The sequence below is a fragment of the Triturus cristatus genome, chromosome 3_2 (assembly GCF_964204655.1).
Source record: "Triturus cristatus chromosome 3_2, aTriCri1.1, whole genome shotgun sequence".
NCBI lineage: Eukaryota > Metazoa > Chordata > Amphibia > Caudata > Salamandridae > Triturus > Triturus cristatus.
Window position 1 is genome coordinate 438,243,809 of NC_140584.1, and position 26,157 is coordinate 438,269,965.

At 43.4% G+C, this 26,157-nt stretch overlaps 1 protein-coding gene across 1 annotated transcript in view; it reads left to right on the forward strand.

The window, feature by feature from the left end:
• CSMD2 (CUB and Sushi multiple domains 2) overlaps positions 1-25,897 on the forward strand; it is a 1,634,099-nt gene extending 1,608,202 nt beyond the window's left edge. The window contains exons 69-71 of the mRNA XM_085648024.1: positions 545-677; positions 4,841-5,017; positions 20,344-25,897. Of these exons, the coding sequence (XP_085504150.1) occupies positions 545-677; positions 4,841-5,000 (293 nt within the window). The 3' untranslated portion in view covers positions 5,001-5,017; positions 20,344-25,897. The remainder of the gene's footprint in view (positions 1-544; positions 678-4,840; positions 5,018-20,343) is intronic.
• Positions 25,898-26,157: the final 260 nt, after the last annotated feature.

The following is a 26,157-nucleotide window of genomic DNA, read 5'->3' on the forward strand; positions in this document are numbered from 1 at the left end:
CCAGTCATTGTTAACAATACATTTATACATGTCCTACTTTTAAATACCATGCGCCCTGCCTTGTGGACTACAAGACCTGCATCAGACTGACTTGTTAAAATTTTAAAGGGAGATTTTGACGTATCAAAAGTTTTTTTTTTTTGGCAAACTGAATTTCAATTTCTACAGCCAGTCTACACGGAGTCCACCTGAAGCCATGATTTCACTTCCACTGTAATGGATGGCACAGTAGGTGCTACAGTCCACCTGGGTACACCTTGTACCATATACTAGGGGCTTATACGTAAGTTAAATATACCAACTATGAATATGCCAATCCAACTATGTTTAAAGGGGATAAACAAGCAGTTTACTTCTGGTTACCAGGGGTAAAGTGTATAGAGTTCTAAAGCCAGCACAAATATAGGGTCCATCAAAAAAGTGAAAAAACACAAATAACGATGTACAAAAGGCAGATTCCCAGCCATCATTAAAGGGGGCACTTTGTTAAGCTACTGTTATTTAATGTTTTCTTAGATGTACTCACTTTTTATTTTTGTTACAGATCTGCGGGCGAAAGACACAGACTCGATAGGACATCACTTCACATCCAACAGCAGCTCGGTGGCTGCTGCCATCCTTGTGCCTTTCATTGCCCTGATCATTGCAGGGTTTGTGCTTTACCTTTACAAACACAGGTAGGTCTTGGTCAATAACACCCTCCACAGTCCCCAAGTAACCCCAACTACAGTCACTAGGGAATTCTTTCAGGTATTCCCTAGGTGAACCTCTTTCACTTTTCCTAGGCCACTATCTATTTTAATACTAAGGTATCCCACCCTCCTCAGGCCACTTTCTCCCTTATTGCTCCAATCACCTTGGCCACATTTCTTAGGTCACTCTTTCACTCATTCCCTAGGCTATCCTCTCCCAAAATTCTCAAGTTTTGCTTCTCAGTCATTTGCAGGTTCATCCTCTGCCAATGCGATAAAATTACATTTTTCTTGTTCCCCAAGGTCCCGCTCTTCCACCTTCCTAGTTCAGCCTCTTGCACATTCTCTAGTTCATCGCATTTTCAAGGTTGCCCTCTCCTTTGATAGAGCGCTGCTTCTTTGTACTTACCAGCTGCTGAAAAAAGTAATATTCTAAAGAGCTCAGCAGCATCTGGCTTTGGGGTAGGTTTGCTTACACCTGAGACTTTTATGAAGAGTGAGGAGCCTGAGGAAGCCTATGACCAATATCTTGGATAAGGTCATTTAGAATGAAACCAGTACCACATAAATGTTCCTAAATGTAGAACAACATAATACATTAATAAATGAATAAGGAAACCTCAATAGAGCAACAATCTTTGTTGAATCACCAGCAGGTGTTGCTTGAGGGAATGAGACAGGTCCCCTAGTCTTGCCTGTGATCTCTACTCTTCTTGTTGTTCTCCACTAAATAGCTCCCATGTCTAGTTCATCACCTGCCTTCTCAAGCTGCACTCTTTCTCTCAAGTCCGGTCTCCTTTCTCCACCCCTGTGGTTCTTTTATAAGCTGCCCATCTGTACCCTTGTCCTTCCATTCATGCTATTCTATGTGTCTCATCATCCTGCTTATGTTTGGTTCTGCCTGCTGGACCTATGCCCCGTTTTCTCTACTGTTCAGTCCCCCAAACCTCCTACTTCCCCATTCATTAATTTGTCACACCTCCCTCAGCAATCCATTTCACCACGCACTCCCTGTCCAGTATTTTTTCCCATCTACATCCGGTGAAATCTGTCTCCACCCTTGTTAGAAATGGGGGTCTCTAGTTGGCAATTGCTGGCGCCAATGTCCAAATAGGGACCCTTCTTTGTAAGCCAGGGCAAGTGGGCTACCCCCTTTGATAACTCCTGCTCAGCCCTGTGGTAACGTAGCACAAGCAGTTAGGCCTATCTCAGAGGCAGTGTGTGAAGCATTTATGAGCATGCACAATAAGGCAGTAACGACACCACAAAAGGACACAACTCAAGTAGGTATAGAAAAATAGTATCTTTATTTAAGGTTTAACACAAGCCTCTCAAAGCGTTTTAACAAGCCACAATGCATGTAAATCAGTATGGACTTAAAAAGGCAATAACGTATTCACCAGAACATGGCACTGACTGAGTTCAAGGCCTGGGTCTACGCGACCCGTTGCGCACCAGATACCTGCCGTTGGACGGGGACACAGCACGCAGCTTCTCGAAGAAGCGGAGGCGGTGACAGGCGGACTCCCAGCGACCACAACTCTTGACTGCAGTGGTCGGTAACGTGCACTCAGAATGATTCGAGCACTCGGGGACAGGCGGGCTCTCAGCAGCACGCGGCTGCGGCGGCCCTGGCCTGTGGTGGCGATGACTCTCGTCGTGCAACTCCGTGGTGGGGTCACAGCGGCAGCAGCTCTCTCTTAGCTGTGGCGGCCCACAGGACGACTCACGATGATGCAAAGTTGGCAAAGTTGCGGGCACTCAGCGGCAGCAGCTCTCTCTTAGCTGCGGCGGCCCACAGGACAAATCACGATGATGCAAAGTTGGCAAAGGTGCAGGCACTCAGCAGCAGCAGCTCCCTCTTTTCTGCGGCGGCCCACAGGAAAAATCACGATGATGCAAAGTTGGCAAAGGTGCGGGCTCTCAGCGGCAGCAGCTCCCTCTTAGCTGCGGCAGCCCACAGGACAAATCACAACGATGCAAAGTTGGCAAAGGTGCGGGCACTCAGCGGCAGCAGCTCTCTCTTAGCTGCGGCGGCCCACAGGACAAATCACGATGATGCAAAGTTGGCAAAGGTGCGGGCTCTCAGCGGCAGCAGCTCTCTCTTAGCTGCGGCGGCCCACGGGACAAAGGATGATCTCAACCAGGCTGGCATAATGGCAGGCACTCAGCGGCTACAGCTCTCTCTTAACTGCGGGAGCCCACAGGACAAAGGATGATCTCGACCAGGCTGGCACCTTGGCGGCCACTCAGCAGCTACAGCTCTCTCTTAACTGCGGTGGCCCACACAGATTCAGCGAAGGTTCCGAAGGTTCAAATTATGACGGGCTCTCAGCGGCGGCAGCTCTCGCTTAGCTGTGGCGGCCCACACAGAGTTAACAATGGTTATAGGTCCGCGTTCCTCACAGTAGAACTAGAGGCTCCGGATTACTCGACGGAGGCCTCACCTGCAAGTAGAATCCCTCGTACAGGAATTCAGACGGCTAACGGGGTGAAGTCTAATGTCCCTGAGACTTCAGCAGGAGGCGCTCTCAATTCAGGCCCTCGGGTAGTTTCTTCTGCAAGCTTGTTGAAAGTTTCAAAGTCCTTTCTGTTCACTCAGACAGAGTTTCGTCTTGACATCCAGAAGGAACACACTTGAAAAAGGTTTCAGTGCAGCGTTTTATACCTAAAAAGTCTTTGTTCTCTAAAGTCACAAATCACTGAATCCAGCCAGAACCAGTTTAGTGGGGTCGGGGAGCACTTGGTTTATGAGGCGACATCCTGCCCTTTGAGAGTCAGGGGGTCTGCTATCAGACGCCCAGTGGGAGGTGGAGCCATCATTCACCTTGCCAGGCACGGCCCTGCTCAGATCAAAGAGTCACCCCTCCCCATGCTCTGAATGCCGATCTCTCTCTCCAGCCAGGTCTGACCCAGATGACCCTGCTGCTCCAAAGCCAGATGGCCAATACACATACTAGCAAAGCCTACAGGAAAGCTTAGGCAAGAAAATACCTCGTTTCTAGAAGAGGCATTTTTGAACACTGGATATGCAAATGATCCTTACTAAAATATGTATCTCAATGTCCTGAGCTTAAACATATCAAATTTGAATTCCCTATCAGGTTCCTGGGGGCAGGTAGGATTATGGAATGTAATACTCAGCCCCCCCATTCTGGCCTATTAGCGCTGCAGACCCACCAGCAGTATTTGGTCTACCAGCCCTGGGCACACACAGTGCACTTATACTAGGGACTGACAGGTAAACCAAACAAGCCAATTATGGTTATCACAATTCATACAGTCATCTTCTAACAGGGAACATTCGCGCTGTGGCACTGATTAGCAGTGGCACAGAGCCCAGAGCATCTAAATCCAACCGACATAAAAGAAAGGAAGCGAAAAGAGGAAGGGAGACCCGCCCCAATGATGCCAGGTCTAACAACTCTCATTTATGTTCCTCATGTTCGTTCCTCATTCTCCTTTAATTTTTCTGTATCAATTCTATATACATTCATCCTGTCTCTCTCGCTCTCTCTCCTCTCTCTCTCTTTTTTCTTCTTCGCTCTCTTTTCTACTTCCTACCTTTAATACCTTATTTCAGCCAAACTGTACCATTATTGCTCCCCCTTTTGGCAATCCCCTTTCATAACGCCCCTTCACTATTGTTTCACTCATTCCTTGGCACCCCAATGAAATGTATGACTTCATATGAGGCGGGGTGGATTTCATATGTCATAAAATACCCACTGCAAATGTATATGTCAAAATGGGGGCACCCCAAGCAGATGTTACAATTGCAGAACCCTTGGGTAAAGAAATGCCCAGCCCTACAGTAAAGGTTTAGAATTTCTGGGCTGCTGATTAACATGGAGATCTGTACCATTTATACTTTAAATCTATCTTTGCAATTGCTTACAGCATGGAAGCCTGATCAGCAGGTCTTTTCAGAATAACTGGAAGGCTAGGACTATTTTTAGCTTCTGAGATCCATGCCTTGAGAGCAAATGCTGTTCTAGACTCATTAAAAGTCACAAAATTGCAAAATGTCTGACTTTGTGCCCCCTGGTTGAGCATAAGACCAAAGCCAAGTGGGGTTCCAGGTTCCACCTCTGAGTTGCCTTGCTGATGCCACCGATGGTAACAAGGGTGTCCTGCTTCTCTTCCAGAAGGAGACCGAAGGTTCCATTTAATGGCTTTGTCGGCCATGAGAACACGAATGGAAGAGCCACGTTTGAAAATCCAATGTATGACCGGAATGTACAACCCACGGAAATCGTGGCTAATGAGACAGAGTTTACAGTCAGCACTGTGTGCACAGCTGTATAGCATTCGCCCCATATTTGGTAAGTTGTTTGTGAGGACGCTCAGTGACACGGCTCTGGTGAGGAAAAGAAGTAAAGCATTCACCCAAAATGTGTTACATCTGTGTGTAATAGTATCGGAGGGGTGTAGAGAGCAGCATGTCACTCTTGCAGTATATGTTAAATAAGTGAAGGATCCTGGTATTCCTAAAGAATGGATTAGTGGCTGAAGGGTTGTTTTATTCATAATGTACCATTTGAACTATTTATCGCTTAATTTGGAGATTGGTTGAGCGTCAGTCTCAGTGTAAATTGGTGGGGCTATGGCAAATTCATGTCCCCCCGCTCGATATGGTTTGGAAACCTGTCTGCAAAGAGAAACCAGGTCACTATGACAGTCATTCCACAGTTACACAATCTATGGTGAAAACAGGTATGTTAAAGGAATAATGACCCCCATGTGCAGGAGACAGTTCCCTGCATGTCAGAGCCATTACTTGGGGATTTTGGTTATTGAAAACAAAAATATCTGCCAACCAGGCACTTTAAGCATGGCGTCCACTCAACAAACTTCACTGCTGTGAAGAGAGCCGCCACCGTGGACACTGTTAAGATGTATGGTAGGTGTTTTTGTGAATGTTTGTTCACAATGTGGGATGTAAAGAGTATCTGGCACTCTTAAAATGTTTGTGTTGCCTAGTCTGTGCCATTTAACAGCACTTCCGCCACGAGGAAGATAGCATTTATTGAGTACATCTTTATGGTGGATAACTGAGGGGAGAAAATAAAACTGAAATGTTAAACCCAGGATGCCTGGTTGGCTGAGGTAGGTACCTTAGGCCAAGTAGAGACCCGTGTTCCAAAGTCAGGGAAAGGAAGGTCACCTTCTTAGTTAGCCCCGCTCACCCCATTGGTAGCTTGGCACGAGCAGCCATGCTTATCTTCAAGGCAAAAGTATTTGCAACCACGCTCACAACAACCCAATAATGATACCACAAATAGACTCCACACGAGTTTTATAAAAACGAGTATAAACTTTATATAAAAAGATATACAGTAAGACCATACGATATAAATCCAACAAATGCGTATTTGTAATAGTCCTTCTGGCCGGTTGTTAGGCCAGCCAGCACTTGTAAGTTCTGGCGATATTAATGAGCACTTCTAAACAGTCTACTGTAATCTCAACATCATGTTATACAGTTCGTAATGCTAGAATCAGGTACTTTTGCAATGTAAAAATACTGTACGGCGTTACGCAACAATCAGGCACTTTGCAAGGTAAAATAATGCAATCCATAATACAACCACCAGGTATGTCGTTATGCAGAAATAAGGCAATGCATGATGCACTAATCGGGTATTTCGTTATGCAGGAATAATGCAATGCGCAATACGCTAATCAGGTAGTTTGTTATGCAGAAACAATGCAATGCGTCATACAACAATCAGGTAGTTCGTTATGCAGATAAAATGCCATGCGTCATACACTAATAAGGAAGTTCGTTAAGCAGGAATAATGCAATGAGTAATTCTCTAATCAGGTACTCCGTTATGCAGAAATGATGCAATGTGTAATACGACAGTCATGTACTTCGTTATGCAGAAATGGAATAATGCGTAATACACTCAGGCACTGATCACTGTGCCTTAGGCAGTCTCTCCGCCTCTCCTTCTGACTTGCAGTCAGCCTCTCAACAGTTGCCCCCAACATGGGCAGGATGTAATCAAAAGTGCAGCTCTGCACTCCGGCCCCTGTACTGTCACTTCCTTGGCAATATGGGCTGCGATACGAGCTGAAGGACACGAGAGAGAGGCCGGGAGTGTCTCCCTCCGAGCCTGCGCTCCTCCCCAGGAGTGGACACACGGTACCTGGGGGTGGGGGCGAGTGCAAACTCACTCTCCTCTCCTCGTCCAGTGGCTGGGCCTCCAATGCAACTTTGTGTATTGGCAACAGCGGGTTTGGGTCGGCAACTCAGCTCCTCTGGGACTGCCAGTCCAGGCTGCTACTGTTACGAAGATCTCAGGCTGCCACAGAGCACACGCACACAGCGTCGCAGAGTCTTCCTTAAGCTTCGGGTGCACGATCACTGGGCACTCCACACACAGGTCTTAGGCTGCACGAAGATCATGCACACAGCATCCCTGAGACTCACTTTAACTCCGGTGCACACGATAACAAGGCAAGTCCTCACGAAGGTCTCACAGTGTACAACACACCCGCACACAGCGTTGATTAGACTCACTTGGATTCCAGTGCACACGATAACAAGGCAAATCCTCACAAAGGTCTCACGGTGCACAACGCACTCGCACACAGCGTCAATGAGACTCACTTGGATTCTGGTGCACACGATCACTGGACAATCCTCACAAAGGGGTTCGGGCTGCACAAAGCACACGCACACCGCGTCGCTGATCCTTGTTTGGACTCCAGGTGCTCACGATCACAGAGCATGCCTTACGAGGGTCTCATGCTGCAACAAGCAAGCTCACACAGCGCTGCTGAGACTCTCATGGAAACCTTTGTGTTCCTGTGTTTCCGAAACAGGGAGCCAGCGCACCTCGGGCTCTTGGGGATAAGTTACTTCAGGACACAGCAAAGTCCTTTCAAGCAGGGGGACACAGCACACAGCAAAGTCCCTTTAGCCTTTCCTTGGTTAAAACAGCAAACTGCAGGCCAGCCCAAGAACACACAGCAAGGGTCAGTCCTATCCTTCAGTTTCTTCAGTTGTTTCTTCCTTGGCAAGGGTCCTCTTTACCATGAAGTAGCTCCAGTCTTGTTCACACTTGATCAAGCCATTCTCCAAAGTTCAGGGGCTTCAGCTCTCATAGTTATACCCCTCAGTGGCTTTGAAGTTCTTTTGTTCAGGGGGCACTGACCCCTGTTCAAACCATTTCTGTGTGCCTCCCTGCCAGTGACACCTTTCTTCCTTTGATTAGTCGGGGGTCTGGATTCTCAATCACTCAGCAGGAGATGGGACAATTGTTTTATAGCAGCAACCCAGGCCTCTTCACCTACATATTACACAGCCTTCCCATTCTATCCTATGGGCAAGATGGCCTTTCAACAGTGAAAAACAAAATGGAGATGATTTCACTGTCAGGACATGGCACACACCTTAGTACATGTCCTACCTTTCACATGCACTGCACCCTGTCCAGTTCCCCTTTTAAGGCTACTTGTGTGGGCGGCACAAATACTGCTGCAGGCCCACTAGTAGCATTTGCAGTACCAGCCCTAGAACACATAGTGCCCTTTACTAGGGACTTTACTAGTAAGGCAGACATACCAATCATGGACAACCAATTATCATTATACTTTATACAGAGAGCACTTGCTGTTTAGCAGTAGCAAAGTGCCCAAAGCATCTAAGTTGGCAACACCATGTCAGAAAAAAGATCTAGGGGGAAAGCAAAATGTTTAGGGACTTTAGCCAGAAAGGGCCAAGTCCTACAAAGTAGCATAACAGTATGGCTCCCTATGTGTGTGATATATAGATTTGATAGAGACATCTAGCCGCAGATTCCTTAACTTAGAATATCCCCAGGCGACAGACCGGATCCGGATATTTTTTGCAGTAGCACCTCTGCGCACCAGGGGACGGTGCCATACAGCCCTGCCCTGACGTCATCCACGTACCTGATGTCAGCGAGGTTATATGAGTCCCTTCCAGCTCGCTGATGTCATTTTCCTTCTTTTCCGTGTGCAACGCGGATCCGGAGTGAGCGGTTCCTCTGGCCTGTTTTCAGGCCTCCTTGTCGACGCTTCCTGTCAGGAACAGTGTGCGATGCCTTCGGGCTTTAAAACTTGTAACTCCTGTTCGCGGCAGATGTCTGCGATGGACCCGCATCTTATTTGTATGCGGTGTCTGGGCGAGCACCATGACTCCACGGACTGCAAAGTCTGTCAACACCTGAAGCCGAAGTCTCGGCGGGAGCGCTGTATGAAGCTTCTCTCGGCACGGCTGTCCCGGTCTGAGTCGTCTCACCCCCTGGCCTCTTCATGAATGGCAGGTCCCTCTACTGTCCGGTTCCGCCGTCGTTCACCCTCTGGAGTCCGGGGCCGTCGTTCGCCACTTGGTAAGTCAAGGCGCTTGTCGTCAAGGTCTTCGACCTCCCTTCTTCTGTTGTCAGGGGCACTGTTTCCGAGAACATTCTGGACATGCACTCCCGACAGTCGCCCCTTCTCTATCCGCCCTTTCCGGGTGTGGGGGCGACTCGGGCCCAGATGGAGGCATATGCCGCGGCTCTGCAGGCTTCCCTTGGGTCCTCTCCTGTTCCTGGGGTGTCCTTGGGGCCTCCGCTTCTTGTGGGATCTCCGACGGACTTGCCGGCGGGTTTGCCCCCGGCGCCAATTGAGCCTTTGTCCCCCAGGAACATCAGAGATGTGGTGCCGTTAGGGCGCGGCCAGGTTGGGTCTCCCTCTACGGTCTACGTGGAGTTGTTAGGGCGCGGCCCACCTGGGTCCCCCTCTACGACCCATGGGCTCCCTGTGTCTCCGCAGGTGGTTGCCGGTGCTCAGAGCCCTGCCTTGAGCACACCCTGGGCAGGCGGTCGCCTGTCCGGAGCTGGGGGTCGGCGCCGTACCAGCGCCAGAGGCTCGCCTCTTCGACTCCGCCTCCGCTTCTTTCTCCGTAGTTGGAGATTGTCATGGATGAGGTGGAGTCAGCACTGGGGCAGTGCCGAAAGCTTGCCTCGCCGGCTCCGGAGCCTTCTCCTTCTTCGGAAGGGGAGCTTGTCATAGTTTCGGTGCCGGATGCAGCCGAGGAGGCGACTGACGAAACACTGACGAAACACGGTCGGTGTCGACGCCAAGTTGTGGACTCTTCTCTAGAGGCCTCTGGCGACAGTTCGGCGCCGCCCTCTTGCCTGGCATCGCCGGAGGTATTGTTGCCAGTGCCCCCCTTGGAATTTGTGGAGCCTCCTCAGGAGCTCCCAGATCCAGCAGGCTCTTTGCCTCCCCAGGAGCCCCATCAGGATCCTCATTCTTCAATGGGGCTCCCTTACGTGGGGCATTGGTCGCACCCTCAGTGTCTTGGGAGGGTCAGCTTACAACCCTCCCCCACTGATGAGTTGCTGTCCGAGGCTGGTGCGGCTTTTTTGAGAGTGGTCTCATTGGCCACCCGCATTTTAAACATGCAACCCCCTTCTGCCCCCTTGTCTGTGGACCCCTTGCTTGAGGTCCTTCACCGTGGGTCCGGGAATGTGGAGCCGCTTCTGCCCTTTGAGGCTTCCCTTTAGGATACCCTTTTGGGTACCTGGGTCCGGCCTGCTGCAGGTGACCCGGTGGCTCGTTCAGTTTTGCACCGCCACCGTCCAGCTCCGCATGATCCTGTTTGTCTTTTTGTGCACCCTGATGTGCAGGGGTTTGTGTTGCAGACTGCCTTCCCTTCCCTGCCCCCTCTAACACTTCCTCCTTCTCTGGAGTCCAGATGGCTTGAGTCATGGGGTAGGAACATCTTTGCATCCACTAGTGCGGCCCTACGGTCCTTAAATACAGTGTGTATTTTGGCTCGGCCTACCTCTGCCCTGTGGGACTCTGCAGAGTCTTTGCTTTCTGCCACCTCTGAAGGTGCTCGCGTTGATCTCCTTCGCCTCTGCCGGGATGGCCGCGACCTTGCCGATTTCACAATCCACTCAGCCTTAGATACTGCGGATTCTTTGGGCCGAGCTATGACAGGCTCTGTTGCCTTAAGGCGTCACGCTTGGTTGCGAGATAGCATCTTCCCTGAAAATTTCTGGGAGCGACTGGTTGATTTACCCTTTGATGGGGTCTTGCTGTTTGATGCTCACGCTGAGTCAGCGGTTCACCAGCTCCTTGCGGGCTTTCCTCCTCCTACTTAGACCTTCTTAGGCCTATCTTCCATGGTGGTGCTTTTCATTTCGCATACTTTAGATGTGCTCTGTGTTTAACATGGGCGGTGAGCCTTACGTCTTCTTTTTCTGTGGTCAGGGGTGATTACCCTTTTATTGGCATCCCTTGGATGCGTTTTGCTTTGAGCTGCCTGTTGGCCTGCTGTGCACGTGTTCCACAGGTTGCTGTGTCTGGTCGTCTGACTGTGGTATTGAGCCGGTGGCTCAGCTCGGTAATGTCATACGGCTCGGAACTCACGTTCACGTGTTCAGTTTGTTGCTGTGCTCTTTTAGCTAGGCTTAATGCCCTAAGAGGTGTTCCCCATTGTTTGGGGTATGCATACTCGATGTGGGGTAATTGTATGCTATTATATAGCTTTGCTTATCTTTCCATGCGTCGCCTGGTGGTCCGTTGTACGGTTTTCTATGTTTTTTTCTTGGGCCATCTGCTTACGCCATGGTCATCCACCTCCTTGGGAGGTTTCATGGTCTCCTCTTCAACAACGGCTCCTACCTGCCCATACTGAGCTAGGTATGATCCGGTATGGGCATGTTCTTGCTCCTGGCTAGCTCTGTCTCTACATAATTATATGTTTAAACATTCTGTGTACTTGCCGGTTGCCTTGGTATTCCTCTTCCTACGTCGCCACGTCTTTTGAGGCTGTAAGGTCCGGACCAATATCTCCATGTGTGGGTGAGTTTTTCTAGGTTGTTGCAAGTTGCCCATAGGTTCCTTCTTGCTTATGCTTACTGGGGTAATTTCCCAATTTGACATATGCTCCCTTTTTTGGTGTTCGACACTGTATGTGTCTTTTCTGGAGTGTTGGTCTCTGATTCTGAGACTCTTCTCACCATTTGTTAACTTGGCGTTTTTAGGCCATTTCCTTCGGCTATGCCCTTTTACCACATTTTCACATACTATTATTAAAGCTACGCCTGTGGGACAGCTCTATTGTGGGTTGTTTCTCACTTTGGCTTCATATTGCCCGGTTGGGCATTCTTATGCTTCTTGTGTAAGCCACTTTAGGGTCTCTATGGCTGTTTGCCTGCTGCATATTTCTACCTACTTCGGCGGGTTTAGAATTGATGCTAATTGCCTCTAATTACCCTTTTTTGGGATTGTGTTTGCACTTGGCATGTGTTCTGTCCCGCCCGCTATCTTCAACGCATTTCTCAGGTTCTAGCTCTTGCCTTTGGGCTCTTGACACCGGCTCCTTCGACTACCTTCTATAGGCTAGTCTGTTAGGCTGGTTGCATCTCTTCAAGTTCATTTCGAGCTTGGGTTAGTATACTCCTCGGATGCCATTAAGCGGAGAGTGGTCCTTCCTCCTCTCTCTGTCTCTCTCGCTCTCTCCCTCTCTCGCTCTCTCTCTCTCTCTCTCTCTCTTTCTTTGCTCTGGTATAGAGCTCATGCCGTTCTACCTGTCATTTTTATATGGGTGTGGTGTGGCGCCATTCTGGCGTTTTTAGGATATCTTCTCTCCTGTTATTTCTGCTCTTTCGAGCTGCTTGGGTTGCTGTCTGGCTGTTCCGCCACAGCTTTTCCCCTTTTATCCGTCACTCTGTTGCTGGATTGGATGTTTGGCGCTTTCTGTTGTTCTCTCGCAGACCCACCCCCCTTTTGGGGTATGGCTGTGGTATCTATTCTAAGTTAAGAAATCTGCGGCTAGATGTCTCTATCAGATGTACGAGTTACTTACCTTCGGTAACGATGTATCTGGTAGAGACATTGTCTAGTCGCAGATTCCTTAACGCCCACCCAGCCTCCCGGTTCTGCGAGGACCTTGTCGAGTGGTGTTCTCCACTGGCCTCTTCAGTTACCATTGGGTTATCTCTCAAGGGGGTTCGGATTGTTGCACTCCCCGGAGTGTTTTCATATACAGTTAACTTCTGCTGAGGGGCTTCTTTCCTGTGATATGGTGCCTTTTGATTCACAAGGAGATTCGTTTTCCTCTCCAGTTACCATCCCTTCCTTCCGTGTTCTCTACTAACTCGGAGTCCTGGTCACCTCGTGGACATCCTCTTGAGGGTCAGTTGGGCTCTGTTTACAACCTCCGTCCTTATAGGGAAAGCCAGCATTTTCATACCTTCCTACAGTGGACTGTTGTTCTGTCTGTGTTCCGTTATTACTAGACGGCACAGTTCTACATGGCACTATCAGTCTATTTCTGTCTGTTGAGATGTTCTTCCCTGGTTGCACTCAGGGAGGGGTCTTCACTTAACTTGGGGGGCTCTTTCTCACAGTTTCCACTTATACGTAGGCAGTATCTAATTCTGTCTTTTAGATGGTGTTTTCCACCATCCTCCTTCTTTATTTGTGGATTTTCATCTCTCGCACACTGTTCCCATACTTTCACAGTTTGTTGTTGGTGGCTCCGCGTTGTGCCGCGGAAAGGTTTCTCAGAAGAAAACGGATGTCAGCACGCCAGAAGGGACTTATATGACCTCGCTGACGTCACATACGTGGATGACGTCAGGGCGGGGTCGTGTGGGGCCGTCCCCTGGCACGCAGAGGTGCTGCTGCAAATATTTTCCGGATCCAGTCTGATGCCTGGGGATATTCTAAGTTAAGGGATCTGCGGCTAGACAACATCTCTACCAAATACTTTGTTACCGAAGGTAAGTAACTCCTACTTTATGCTGGGAAGAGCAAAACAGTACTTTGTTGCAAGTATACTTTAGCATTTATTTTAAAAGGAGTAAATCTAGAAATAGCTATAGCCCATTTCCTAATGATGTATCATCATAGGACAATACAGTTGTGCAGAAAACTTTAGTGCATTATGCTATGTGGAGACAGAGTAAGCATTACAGGGTATTAACGTGCTGTTTGTTGGACAGTTAAGAAGATGCTGGTGTTTGGGTACTATGCTGCAAACAAGTGCCGTGCTCAATAACTACTGTGCTCCACCAAAGAGCAAAACATATGTTTGGGGCTAAGAAAATGAAATATTTGAATTAAATTAACAGTTATCAAGTGTTGCAGGGCTGTACAGGGGGAGGAGATTGAACCTCCTTTTTTATTTTTGCTCAGGGCTATCCAGGCAGAGATTACCTCCTTTTTTCATTCTGTAGTTATCCTTCTCTGTTTTATTGAACCTGCTGAGTAGTGAACAACTCAAATTCAATCAAGCTTTATTCGGTTTATAAAAATATAACCATAAAAGCATTCTACAGTAAAAACGTTTCATCATAAATTTTAAAAATACATTTTCGTATCATACATTTTCACAGGAACTCTTTTCCTCACAAGCGTAAGCGAAACTTGTTTAGATATTTGCAAATGTTTACAGTATGCACTAAAGATCGACAGAGATGTCATAAATTGATCCTTACAAAATAATATAAACCTCAAATAGCAGCTTTTTATAATTACAAACTATGTATCAGAATATGTAATAATAAAATGTATATATTAAGATGCAATCTATTCAATTTCATAATTCAGCATATCCAAATATGTAAGATACTTTCTTCGTTTAATTGCCATCTGAATAAAAAGGATGACCGCATTACATATCGTTGCATTTTCCAGATTACAAACATAATAAAAGGCAGATTTATAAGAATACAACTTATTGGTATTAAAAAGTGGTCGTAAAATTAGTTTTCTAATGTCCCTGTAGAAATCACAGATAAGTATAAGTACTCTGGGGGATTTTACCATCACACGGGCACCTGGGTTAGTTTAGGCTCCACTTGCCCATCTCAGGGAAAGCTACTTGGAAGTGGAGCGTACTCAACCTTAGTCTTGTTAAATAAAATCTATGCTGTACATTTCTTGTAAAAATGAGATATGGTTGTGTGCCAAAAGAAATCGGTCCTTCGCAATAAGATCTAACACCTAGTTTTGTACTGAGTTCAGCTACCCTCTTGTTCTCACTTGATTTCAGGAATCTCCTCTTGAGCTCCGTTTTACTATAAGTCTGGATGCTCTCTGGATCTTTAAAATTAGTTACCATGTTGCACTCAGTTAAAAGTCTACAAATATAATGCAACCATGGTATATTCCTATAATAATATAATTTAAGGCAATCCAAGATTATGTCTTTGGTAAAGTGAGCTTCATCTTTTATCCATATTCGATGCCACACTATGAGGGCAGCCACATTGATCAAGTCACTCATATATGGTGCATCTAGCTCCTTGTGAGCTATATAGGTAGCTGTTGAGTTTGGGACCGACAAACCCCTTCTCAAAAATGTATTCTCAAGGGTCTGTAATGGAGAAATATCTGCCATACCCCATAGTGCTTCACCATAGCAAACCCCTGTAATGCACTTGCTCCCATAAAACTTTTAGATCTCATGTATTGGCTTATTGCCTATTTTCAGAGAGAATCTAAAAATAGCCTCGCTTGATCTTACAAACTTTAATTTACAGGAATTTACATGTGCAGTCCACGGTCCTTTGCCATTAAAAAGTAACCCCAGATAAGAAAAAGTAGATTTCCTTCCTTGGGTGTTCCCCCAGCATTATGGGTTCTGCTCTTTGTTTTCATTTTCCCACATGTCATGACTAGTTGTTTGCTCAAGTTTATTTTCAAGTCTTTTTTGGTCACGAAGTTTGTAAAATTATCTATCAGGAGTTGGAGGCCATTTGCAGTCCTAGATTTTAGGACTGCATCATCTGCATATAATAAAACTGGGGTGACACGTTTACCAACAACAGGGGCCTCAGCTTTCAAGTTCTGTAGTAAAAAATCAATACCATTAATATAAAGAGAAAATAAGAGAGGAGCAAGGACGCAGCCTTGTCTAAGTCCTCTAGTTACTCTAAAGTCCGTAGTGCATTCCCCCTTCTGGCCATAGCGTATTTGTGAGGTTAGATGGGCATATATCTGTGATAGGAAATTTATAATATCACGCGGGGCACCCATCTCTGCTAATGTTTGCCATAACTTGGAATGGTTTACCAGGTAAAATGCACTGGAAAGGTCGACAAAGCAGAGATGAAGTAGACCTTCTTTGGCAAGTGTGTATTTCCCTATAAGCAGCTCGAGGTTTACGCACTGCTCAGCTTTCAAGTTCTGTAGTAAAAAATCAATACCGTTAATATAAAGAGAACATAAGAGAGGGGCAAAGACGCAGCCTTGTCTAAGTCCTCTAGTTACTCTAAAGTGCGTAGTGCATTCCCCCTTCTGGCCATAGCGTATTTATGACGTTAGATGGGCATATATCTGTGATAGGAAATTTATAATATCACATGGGGCACCCATCTCTGCTAATATTTGCTATAACTTGGAATGGTTTACCAAGTCAAATGCACTGGAGAGGTCGACAAAGCAGAGATGAAGTAGACCTTCTTTGGCAAGTGTGTATTTCCCTATTAGCAGCTTGAGGTTTACGCACTGCTCAATCGTTCCAATACCCCTTCTAAAACCATACTGGGCGTCGGTTAAGATGTTTTTCTCTTTTATCCAACATTCCAACCTAGCTAACAAAACTCTGCCCATTAGTTTAGAAGTGGAATCAAGAAGGGAAATTGGTCGGTAGCATTTTGCGCTACCTCTGTCGCCTTTTTTAAAAATAGGTACAATCACACTTTCAGCCCAAGTTACTGGTAGCACCCCATTTATAATAGCATTGAACGGGTTAACTAAAATAGAGGACCAGAAATCTATACTATGCTTTAAAAAAAAAATAGGAACCCCATCCAGTCCTGCAGCCTTCCCACTTGCGCTAGTTTTTTAGAGCTGTTTTTATCTCTTCTGTAGTAATTATTTCTATCTTGGAAGTATTTATTAAAGTAATGTAGCGAGTTTTGTCAATTTCCATAGACTTTTGTGAGGGATTAAAAATATTTTCAAAGTGAGTTAACCATTCGTCTGGCATAACTAGTATATCAACCTTTGCACATGAAACATCTTTAAACAGGGGCTGGCCTATAGTTTTCCAGAAGAGGATAGAGTTCTTAGTCTTGGCTGCTTGGATCAGATTTTTCCAAGCATTCTCCCTAATTTCAATTTTTCATGACTTTAGAGCTTGCTTATAGCTCTTCCGGAGAATACAGATTTTTTCTCTATTCCTTGGTTTACTTTTTAATTCTTCCTTCAAATCCCTGTTCAAACTAGAACAGTGATAAAATATAAAATAAAAAATAAAATATTAACATCAATTTTTAAAGCCACCGATGTGGCATGTTGTTTCACGAACATTTTGGGCCTGATTACAAAGACGGGTGGCGACACCGTTTCAGTGTCAGAACTGATCGACCTCCAGTCGTCGGTCTCGACACCACTATTACGAACGGTGCAATCGCATACTTCCATTTCCCTATGGGAGCTTGTGCTGCGGCCATAAACCGGCTATAGCATAAGCTCCCACAGAGAAATGGGAGTTTCTGTTAATCCCTACACCACATGGCAGCAGGGGGGCTCCACAGGGGCCACGTCTGCCAGCAACTGGAGGCTGCTGGGAGAACGGGGCCTTTCTAGGGGGCCCCTAAAGTCATTTTCCGACTGGCTTTCCATGTCAGAAATCCTGACATGAAAAGCATGTTGGAGAACGACATTGTGATCCCAATGAAGGGCCCTTGAGCCTGTCGGAATCCAGCCAGAATGAACAGCCGGTTTCACTTTCGACCGCCAGCATTGTAATGCGGCAGTCGAAAGTGAAACCTTCAATGTGAGTTGGAAAACCTCTGACCGGCTTTCCGACTCACAATGTAATCAAACCCATAATTTTTACCTAGAGACAGATCTTCTTCCAAAGTGTTCCTCTATTGAAGCAGACGCCACGCTGGTATTTTGGAGGGGATAACGTACTCTCAATTTTGATACTTGCAAACAGAAATCTTTACTATACTTTTAAATTCGTCGAATTCAGATGAATTAATGACGTTGACGTATAATTCAGAGCCCTGAAGAAGTCCTTGTTGGACGAAACGCGCTGGCTACTGTTCATTGACGTGGTTTTTAGAAGATAAAGACGAATAAGATTTATTGAAAGAAGAAACCTTCATATGCATCTTTTGTGGTTCAGCAACAAATTGTCATGAATACCGGTGCTATATTCTATACAGTAATCCATGCATAAAGCAACTGTAGTCAGTTCAGAAACTTTATTCGGATAACTTGGAATCTATAAAAGCACAACAGCATAACAAATTATTTGACAAATGGAGAGTAATAATAAAATTCATTAACAATAGACAGTTTATAATTATATAAAATACCGGTTCATACATAAGTTTATACAGAGTATTCATACATAAATATAAGAGCTCAGTGGTTGGACATCATCTTGCGTGCTCGGGTGGCAATTCTCAGAAACGTGCTTGTGCAGAAGACCGACTCTTCATTGGCCAGAGGGAGTAACCACAAATAAGCATTATCCAGGCTAATAGGCCTTTTCTTTTTGAAAAATGGAATTAAAAGCCACTTGGTGTGCTTTAAATAGTATTTACAAAGAAACAGAAAATGTATAGTAGTTTGGCCGCTCACACCATCACATGGACAGGGTACATGGTCAAGATAGGAATGGTAGCCAAGAGGAAAACATAACTATAATTTAACAGTTCCTGCTCTTAGGCGAAATAAAAGGCTCCTTTCCCAGTGACTCATAGGTACTGTGAGATAGATAGGTAGGGGATGCCTATGCTGTTCTATAGTCATATAGCTAGAGGCAAGAGATTTTTCAGATTCCATACCAATCCTTTCTGTATTGTATAATAGATAAAGTGCACTTCTGAGCTCATTTTTATGCAGTGTTTCAGCTGTACTGGAATTTAAAAAGATGCAACCTTTATTAATGCTACATAGACTTTGGTAAACTCCAGACAGCCAAGGGATATCCATCCCTTTCTCACATTTGACACAGTCGCTGATAATCTCTCTAGTTAAAGAAGCAGCCTGATTCTTCCAGACCGATAACCAAAAGAGAGCAGGGCGGGCACTTATAGAATCTTTGATATAATTTAGATTAAGTTCCCTGTGGCAAATATATAGTGGGGTAGAGATTGGGACGCCCAGCAGCTTCGTGCAAAACCTGTTCTCGTCCTGCTGAATACAGGAGCTGTTGGCATTACCCCAATTCTCAGCTCCATACGTAGCTACTGGAACACATTGTGATTTAAAAAAAATTAAAATAGCTAAAATAGCACCTGTGCACTTTGGGCGAGGAAGGCTAAGGATTGTATTGATGGCCTTTGAGAACTTGCTCCTGGAGTGAGCCATATGCTCAGTCCATGAGCCGTTCGCAGCAAAGACCACCCCAAAGCAGGGGAAGGTGCTAGTACTTGTCAATTTTTGACTGCCTGCTGTGATAGCGCTATGCTGACGTTTCCCAAACAAGTGTATTTCGCCTTACTTTATTACTAATATTGAGTGCTGAACCACTAATTTCATACTTCTTCCAAAGTGTGTTACTTATTAAAAAACGAAAAACACCTCAAGTGGAATTACTGTGATAAAGATGCACCTAGTCTTTTACACTTACAATGTTTCACTAATGCAGACTTAAGATACATTTTGCGAAAATTGATCCCTAGCATTTTAAAATAAAATCCTGCTGTTGATAAAATGATATTTGCAGTGGCAGATAAATTGCCTGCTTGGATATATTTATGATAGAATAAAATAGCTATGGTTATTCAAAAATATTAAATGAACGAATGTTTAAGTGATAACCTTATAAATGTGAATAAAAGGATAAACAGTTACCTCTGTGGATATGAATATGTTTTTATGTAACTTTATAAATGACGATAAACAATGAAGGATTTTTGACTAAAGAAGTGGAAAAAACGCTACATGTCCAAAGTGGACAATGTCTCCTGTTTCTTGGTTGAGCTGTGCTATGCAAGACATTATGTCCTCTCTCCTGGATAACTCCTCGGATAAACATATACATACTCTGTCTTGATAAATGTAGATGCCCCCTGGAAGTTGGCAACTTATTGAGATCTTAATAGTCATTTTAATAGTGTCAGCTCTTTGAATAGTGATTTGTCCAGCTATTTGTAACTCGTTTTAATGGGTATTTGTAGACCGCATGACCTTTCCAGTGCATAGATTATTCACTCAAAGTTTAAAACGACTTATTGGTGTATCTGTCTGCAGCATGTGTTCAGTAACATTACTTCTCACTTAAAAAATCCCCATCAGTAACCACTCCAGTCATTAGTGCAAAGGGATTTCAAAGTTTATCAGAGGGCTCAGAGCAGAAAACCTGTCAGTGTAAGTGTTCCTGCTGTGAATGTTGGAGCCCACAAAGTAATGCCGCAGGTTGTCAACCAGAGGAGATGTTTAACAAAGAAAAATCAAGTGTTTATATTAATGGCAAGGAAACTAATGTACCCCCAACTTGAAACAGCATCACTTTTTGCTTGATGTAAACATTGAGGAATAGAACATGACATTTTTACTGGTATTGTTATTTTTAATACTATAATTAACACAAGTGTCATGCAGAAAGTTTGTGTCCCAGAGAGCACCGTATAACAAAGATCAAAGATCAACAGTGTTCAATGAGTCTGAAAGAAAAGCTAATCCTCCCTCTATGTCTTTACAGTTGCAGTGTTCAGGAACTCTCAGAGGCGGGCGTCCTGCTGACATCGTGTCCAACCTCAACACCCGGCATCCATTTCGCTTTCCTCCAAACTAAATCCAAGACAAGTAGAAAGGCTTCAGTCTGCGACGAAGTTCTGTTGCTTAAGAAAAAGCACATCTACAAGTCACAAGCTCCGACGAGCCCGCAGTCCGCTCTGCCAAAGCCTCTTTGTCCAGTGGGCCACTGGGGCAACCAGAGTCGGCACCGTGTCTGCTCCCCCTTCCTCACTGCAGTAGAGCTACCTGACATTTCGGATCTGGCTAAAGTATGAACTGGCAGGAGGCAGCAAACTGGTATCCCTTTTCCGGTGCCTTTGAAAGGGGATGGGGCAATTCTTGGCTTGACGGATGTATGGTTAATTTCAAGGAAAGCAGGTGCTTCTTCAGTCGCTATTACAGTACAAGAAAAAATCTATATGTATTTTAAAAAAACAAACAGAATCACAATTATCAACGTGTGCTTTGCAGGACGGACATCCAACCACATGGGGGAAAATGAAACATTCAACCAACAAACTTTGCAAGATGGATCGTGTGGCGTGCATTGGCGTATGTGCACGCATGTTTTTATTGAGTGTGAAAACTGCAGGATGTGCTGGGAGTGGATATATATTTTATTTTTTTCTACAGAACAAGATCCAAAAAGTGCTTTTCCTACACAACGCTCCATGCTGGCTGGAAGTGGTGTATCAGCCCAGTGACTGTATTGTTTTTTTACATATAAATATATATTGAAAGAATTTATGTTATCAGAGGAACTATCGAGATCCAGGTCTCTCCCTGTCTGACCTACCCACTCCTCCACCCCAGCTTTCATCAAGGCAATCTCTATAAAGATGAAACAGCATCGACTTAGCGTTTCATCAACAAAACTTGCACACTGTACACATGATTGTGAAAAGGCCACAAAATGCTCAAAAAAGGGCAACTAACTAGGATGAATTTGTGGAACATAAAACACGCGATCTAAAATACTGAATACACATTTTCACCCAAATATTGTTCATGGATGGTGCATCCCTATCACACCAACACCATTATTTCAACCATTACATTGAAAATTATCATTATCTCAATTTAAGAGTAACTCAAACTTTTTCCATTACATTACGATTTGGAGAGGGATAGTGTTACTATATTATACCTACCAAACCCAAGTATGACAAGTAGAGGTAATTGCCATGGCCGAAGTAGAAGTCATTTACTAGTGGTGGTCGAAATTCTAGTTAACTTATTTTTGGAAAAATGCTAAAGATTTCTGAAGGGGAACTAATTTGTATATATAGGATTCAAGCACCCTTCTCTGCAATGGGCATGTGGTGGTACACACCTATCAGTTGAGTAATGGAGTCTTCAAATGTATATGTCTATGATGAGAGATCTTTGCAGTTGGATGGGGGCCCTACCTGCCTTTACAGAAAGCAACGTGGTCTGGAATTTTGCATTTTAATTACAACTTCCACATTTGAACAAATTGTCTTTATTACCTTCAGCAGATCAAGATATAATTTTTTTGCTTCAGTTCCCTCATCCTGAAACTACTGGGAGATCTTATCCTGAAGATAGTGGGAGATTTTAGAAAAAGCTAACGCAATATTTATTGCTAGAAAAAGTATTACTTTGTAGGATAATCAAAAAAGTGTTCACACACTGAAAATGGTATATCACTATACATTGTGGTCAAAATATTGACCAGAAAAATAACAAATCCACAATATTGAATACCACTTTATTGCAAGGTGAATTGATATGGACGTAAGAATAAGTTCATACTTACCCATATGTAGGATTCCATATTTTTGCAGATCTATATTTTCACCATGGCATAGTGGCAAAAAACCCAGTGTGCCAGCGGAATGATGAAAACAGCCTTTAGGGGAGTTGTGGTGCCATGTTTTTATCTGGTCTAGAATGGCCTTACCAGACACAGGATGAACCTAGGTAGTCTAATTCCGAGAAAGGAGCACACATTTTTTTCATAAAGTTATTACTCCCTAGTACTGCGCCAGACTCTTAAGTATTGGCATATTTTATTTTTTCCCATCAGAACATCCTGTAAAATATATTTATTTGTAACCTATGTATTTAGAAATTATGCTTTCAAAGTTTAGTAAAAATAATTTTGGGGTAAGGATATATTCTGGATTTGATCAGACTAGCTCCCTAAATTCAGTCACTCTGTACAATTTGTTTCTGGTATTAAAGCTTTGTTTAGGTTAGTAATGGGATTTCCTCCAGCTCTGGGTCTGATTGTCTCTGAATGAGATTCCCTTCAGCTCTGGGTCTGAATGTCTCTGACTGATATAGGCTTAAGAAAGAGTGAAGAGCCCATTCTCAGTAAAACCTGCCTCCACTGACACGTGGGCCATGTCAAGAGTCATGAGTATTTTATATTGATTTCTCAAGTTTGTGTTGTGGTTACCAACTCATGCTCTCTGTAGCGCCAGTTCAGACTGGGTGGCATTGCATTAGTGATCTGTGTCCAACTCGGGTCATAGCGTGTCCATCATAATTAACTGAGCAGGAAACAGGCTGGCACGGAAATCAGGAGGACTGATTAACCCTTCTCTAGTTCGATAGTATAGGATCCATCACAAACTAACTGCAACATACTCTAAGAAACTACCTTCATCCCTTTAAACACCACCATCCAGACGATTTTGGAGAATAGTAGGGACTTTAATATTAAAAGCAAAACGCAATGCTTTGCAGAAGCTTAATAACAAACACCAAAATGTGGTATAAAAATATTGTCCTGATTTGAATTGAAAAGTATGAGGAAATGGTGCTGGAACACTTCATTCTCAGGCCAAGGACCACTGGTTCTCCTACTGTTCAAAAAGAGAAGTTGAGACAGAGCATATTATATTGAGCCTAATATATGGAGAAACAGACAGAGATAAACTGAGACACATGGATACAGCAGGAAGTCCTTTAACAAGAAAGATTCAGGGAGAAAAACAGAATGAAACTTACTTCAGCATTCTGACCCTGGCTCAAACAAGTGGAAGAGAGACAAACAGAGAAGACATGTTTGAGTGAAAAACAGGGTGGAGAAGTGCCTTAAACTATTACACTTTGAGTCACTTCTCTGTGGATCAGTTTTCCAGAGACCTGACCCAAATGTGCAGCCATACAAGATGTGGTTTGATACACTTGGCCAGTTTATATGGCATCACCCCACTGATGTACTGCGCTCTTGCATTTACATTTGCAAGTACTAGATTTAAATAGAACTACATTTACACCCACTGATGAATGTGAAAACAATGTATTCACTGGTTGGTAGAACTATTATGTCCGGAATGTAAATTAAGTCTTACAGAGTCCATGCTTGAATGACCTGACAGGCGCCAGAATGAATCTGGAAAGGATTCCTAAGTTGTTCATCTTCTCTGGTATCAAGTGGTGTAGAACGACATCAAACGCTGTTCTCTACTAGTACTGACAGGTTGACTGTCATATAAGGTGCTATTGAATTAAGTTCAGTTAGTTTTCTATACCCTTAAAGACATAAATGTGCAAATATATTGACCACACTGTTAAAATCATAAAAGAAATGTCCTTGAACGAAGACATTGGGAAAGAATATATAGTGTGCAGGAGCCCTCGTAACAATAAAAATAAATTACAAATTGTATTTAATACTGAAGATTCCTTACTTGAATAAACCTAAAATGGTCCCTAAAAAGGTGGAGCGTTGAGATAGAAATCCAATTTATTTCTAAAAAGACTGCAAAACTGCCCTATCAAACTTATTTTTATCAAGGATTTCCATCAGGAAAAGCTCCTGAAAGCTAAAGACAAAGTTTCAGCTTTAAAAAAAGGTTGTACTTTAAACCCCTCAATAGAGTGGATTTTGTAGCTCTTAACAGCCTTAACGTTTTAGAAGATGGCTTTTAATGTTAGACAGTATGTACAGTTCCTATTCTCTTGCTCTTCTCTCCTCTATGTAAACAGATGATTCAGACCACTTTTAAATTTAGTCTGAACAGTTTAGGCAGCTATGCAAATATGGACAGATTAATGGATAGATTCTACCATAACATTAATTTACATGATGTAAGCAAAAAGCAGATATGCATTTTTTTCCTCATAGCATTTAACTTAGCAAGAGCAGGGGAAGTATCATCTATTGCAAAATACAAAATAATCTTTGTGGTTATTACTTGATTGGTAGTCTTGTTTTGTGATTGGCCAAGAAGTGAAATGAGGGCGATACATTTTACTAAAATCTATTTCCCATAAGAATGTCAGCTCAATTTTACTCTCTAGCAATTATAATTTTTACAATTTCACATCAAGTAGTTCAATTTTAAAATGTATTAATTTCAGTCATTTCAACCATAAAATTATTGTATTTATAAATATGTTATGTTTTGAGCTTTGGTATTTAGAGTAAATTTTTACTTGAATACCCTTGCTTCATGGTTATTTAATTTTAGTTCTTAACATAGTCTCTGTTTGTTTTATTTTTTACATCAATATTTTGGTTTTGAAGGTTTAAATTTGCTTCTTTTGAAATGTAATTTGAGTTTGAGCTGCTCAGTCTGAATGTATTGCCCAAAGACATTCAACTTCACTATAGTCAATCCATTTTGATTTTGAGTTCCAGTATTGAACATTGCGTTTATGAAGAACACATTGCTTCCTTTAATTGTATTATGTTAAGAAATATATAGACAAAATGCTTAATTATATGATTACAACCTAATACCCTTAACAATATTACACACACCCGAAAACACATATATCAAAAGAATCAATAGCAAAATAATGCATCTTTCTTATTTGAGATATGTCCACAATAAAATGTATGCAGCTGTTAAAATACAGACATTTATTCTAATAATCTGCACTGAGATCCCAAACGAACACACTGTTCACCACTAAATGTTTGCAACCCAAGCTGTAATGAACCATATGCATCTGATGCCATTAAATTGAAATGAAATGATCTCAATCTGTGGGCAGAACATCTTCCTCGGAAACATGTTCACACTAAACATTAGGAAAACAAGGTTAAAACCACATTGTAAAAGGAAGTGTCTATGTATGTTATAAAGTGTGTTGTTGCTTCTTTCATCTTTACAGAGGTTTTACTTCTGCCCTCTATGTCTAAGAGGCCCGTCTAGCCCTCTTCTTATTCCATCCCTTTCTTTCCTTCCCAGTGAGCTGGAAAAATATAACAAACTCTGACATATTTTCATTACTGTGCCCATGAAACTTGCATTATGTTAAAAAAAAGAAAAAAACTCTTTTTTTTGTACAGAGATATATTTTTTTGAAGAGACAATTTGTACAGTAACGAAAAATAAACATAATGTAAAGTTTTTTCCCATTATTGTAGTAAATGGTAGGTGGAATCAAGCTCTTTTTTGTAAATGTAAAAAGAAATGTACAGATATGGTTTACATAAAAAAAAGATAGCTGTACATATGTAAATATACACGCACTTGGCTTGTCTGCAATATATACAGTTTATTTATGTCTCTGTATACAAAGCTCTTTGTTGTGTCCAGCCTTTTACTTTCTTTGAATTTGAAAGCTATTTTAAAATTTTTGAATTCAAATAAAATATACATTTTTGCACTGCTGTCCAGTATGGATCATTTAAAATATATAATATTCACTGTTTTGTCCTCGTTTGTGACCTTCCCTCCCTAGTCTCAATCAGATTAAAGGTACTTTAGTATTCTTTGTTATGTTATTCTGCTAATGGTTAGTTTTAATCTTGGCTGTTATTTCAGGGATTTTGTTATCAGGATTCGATTGG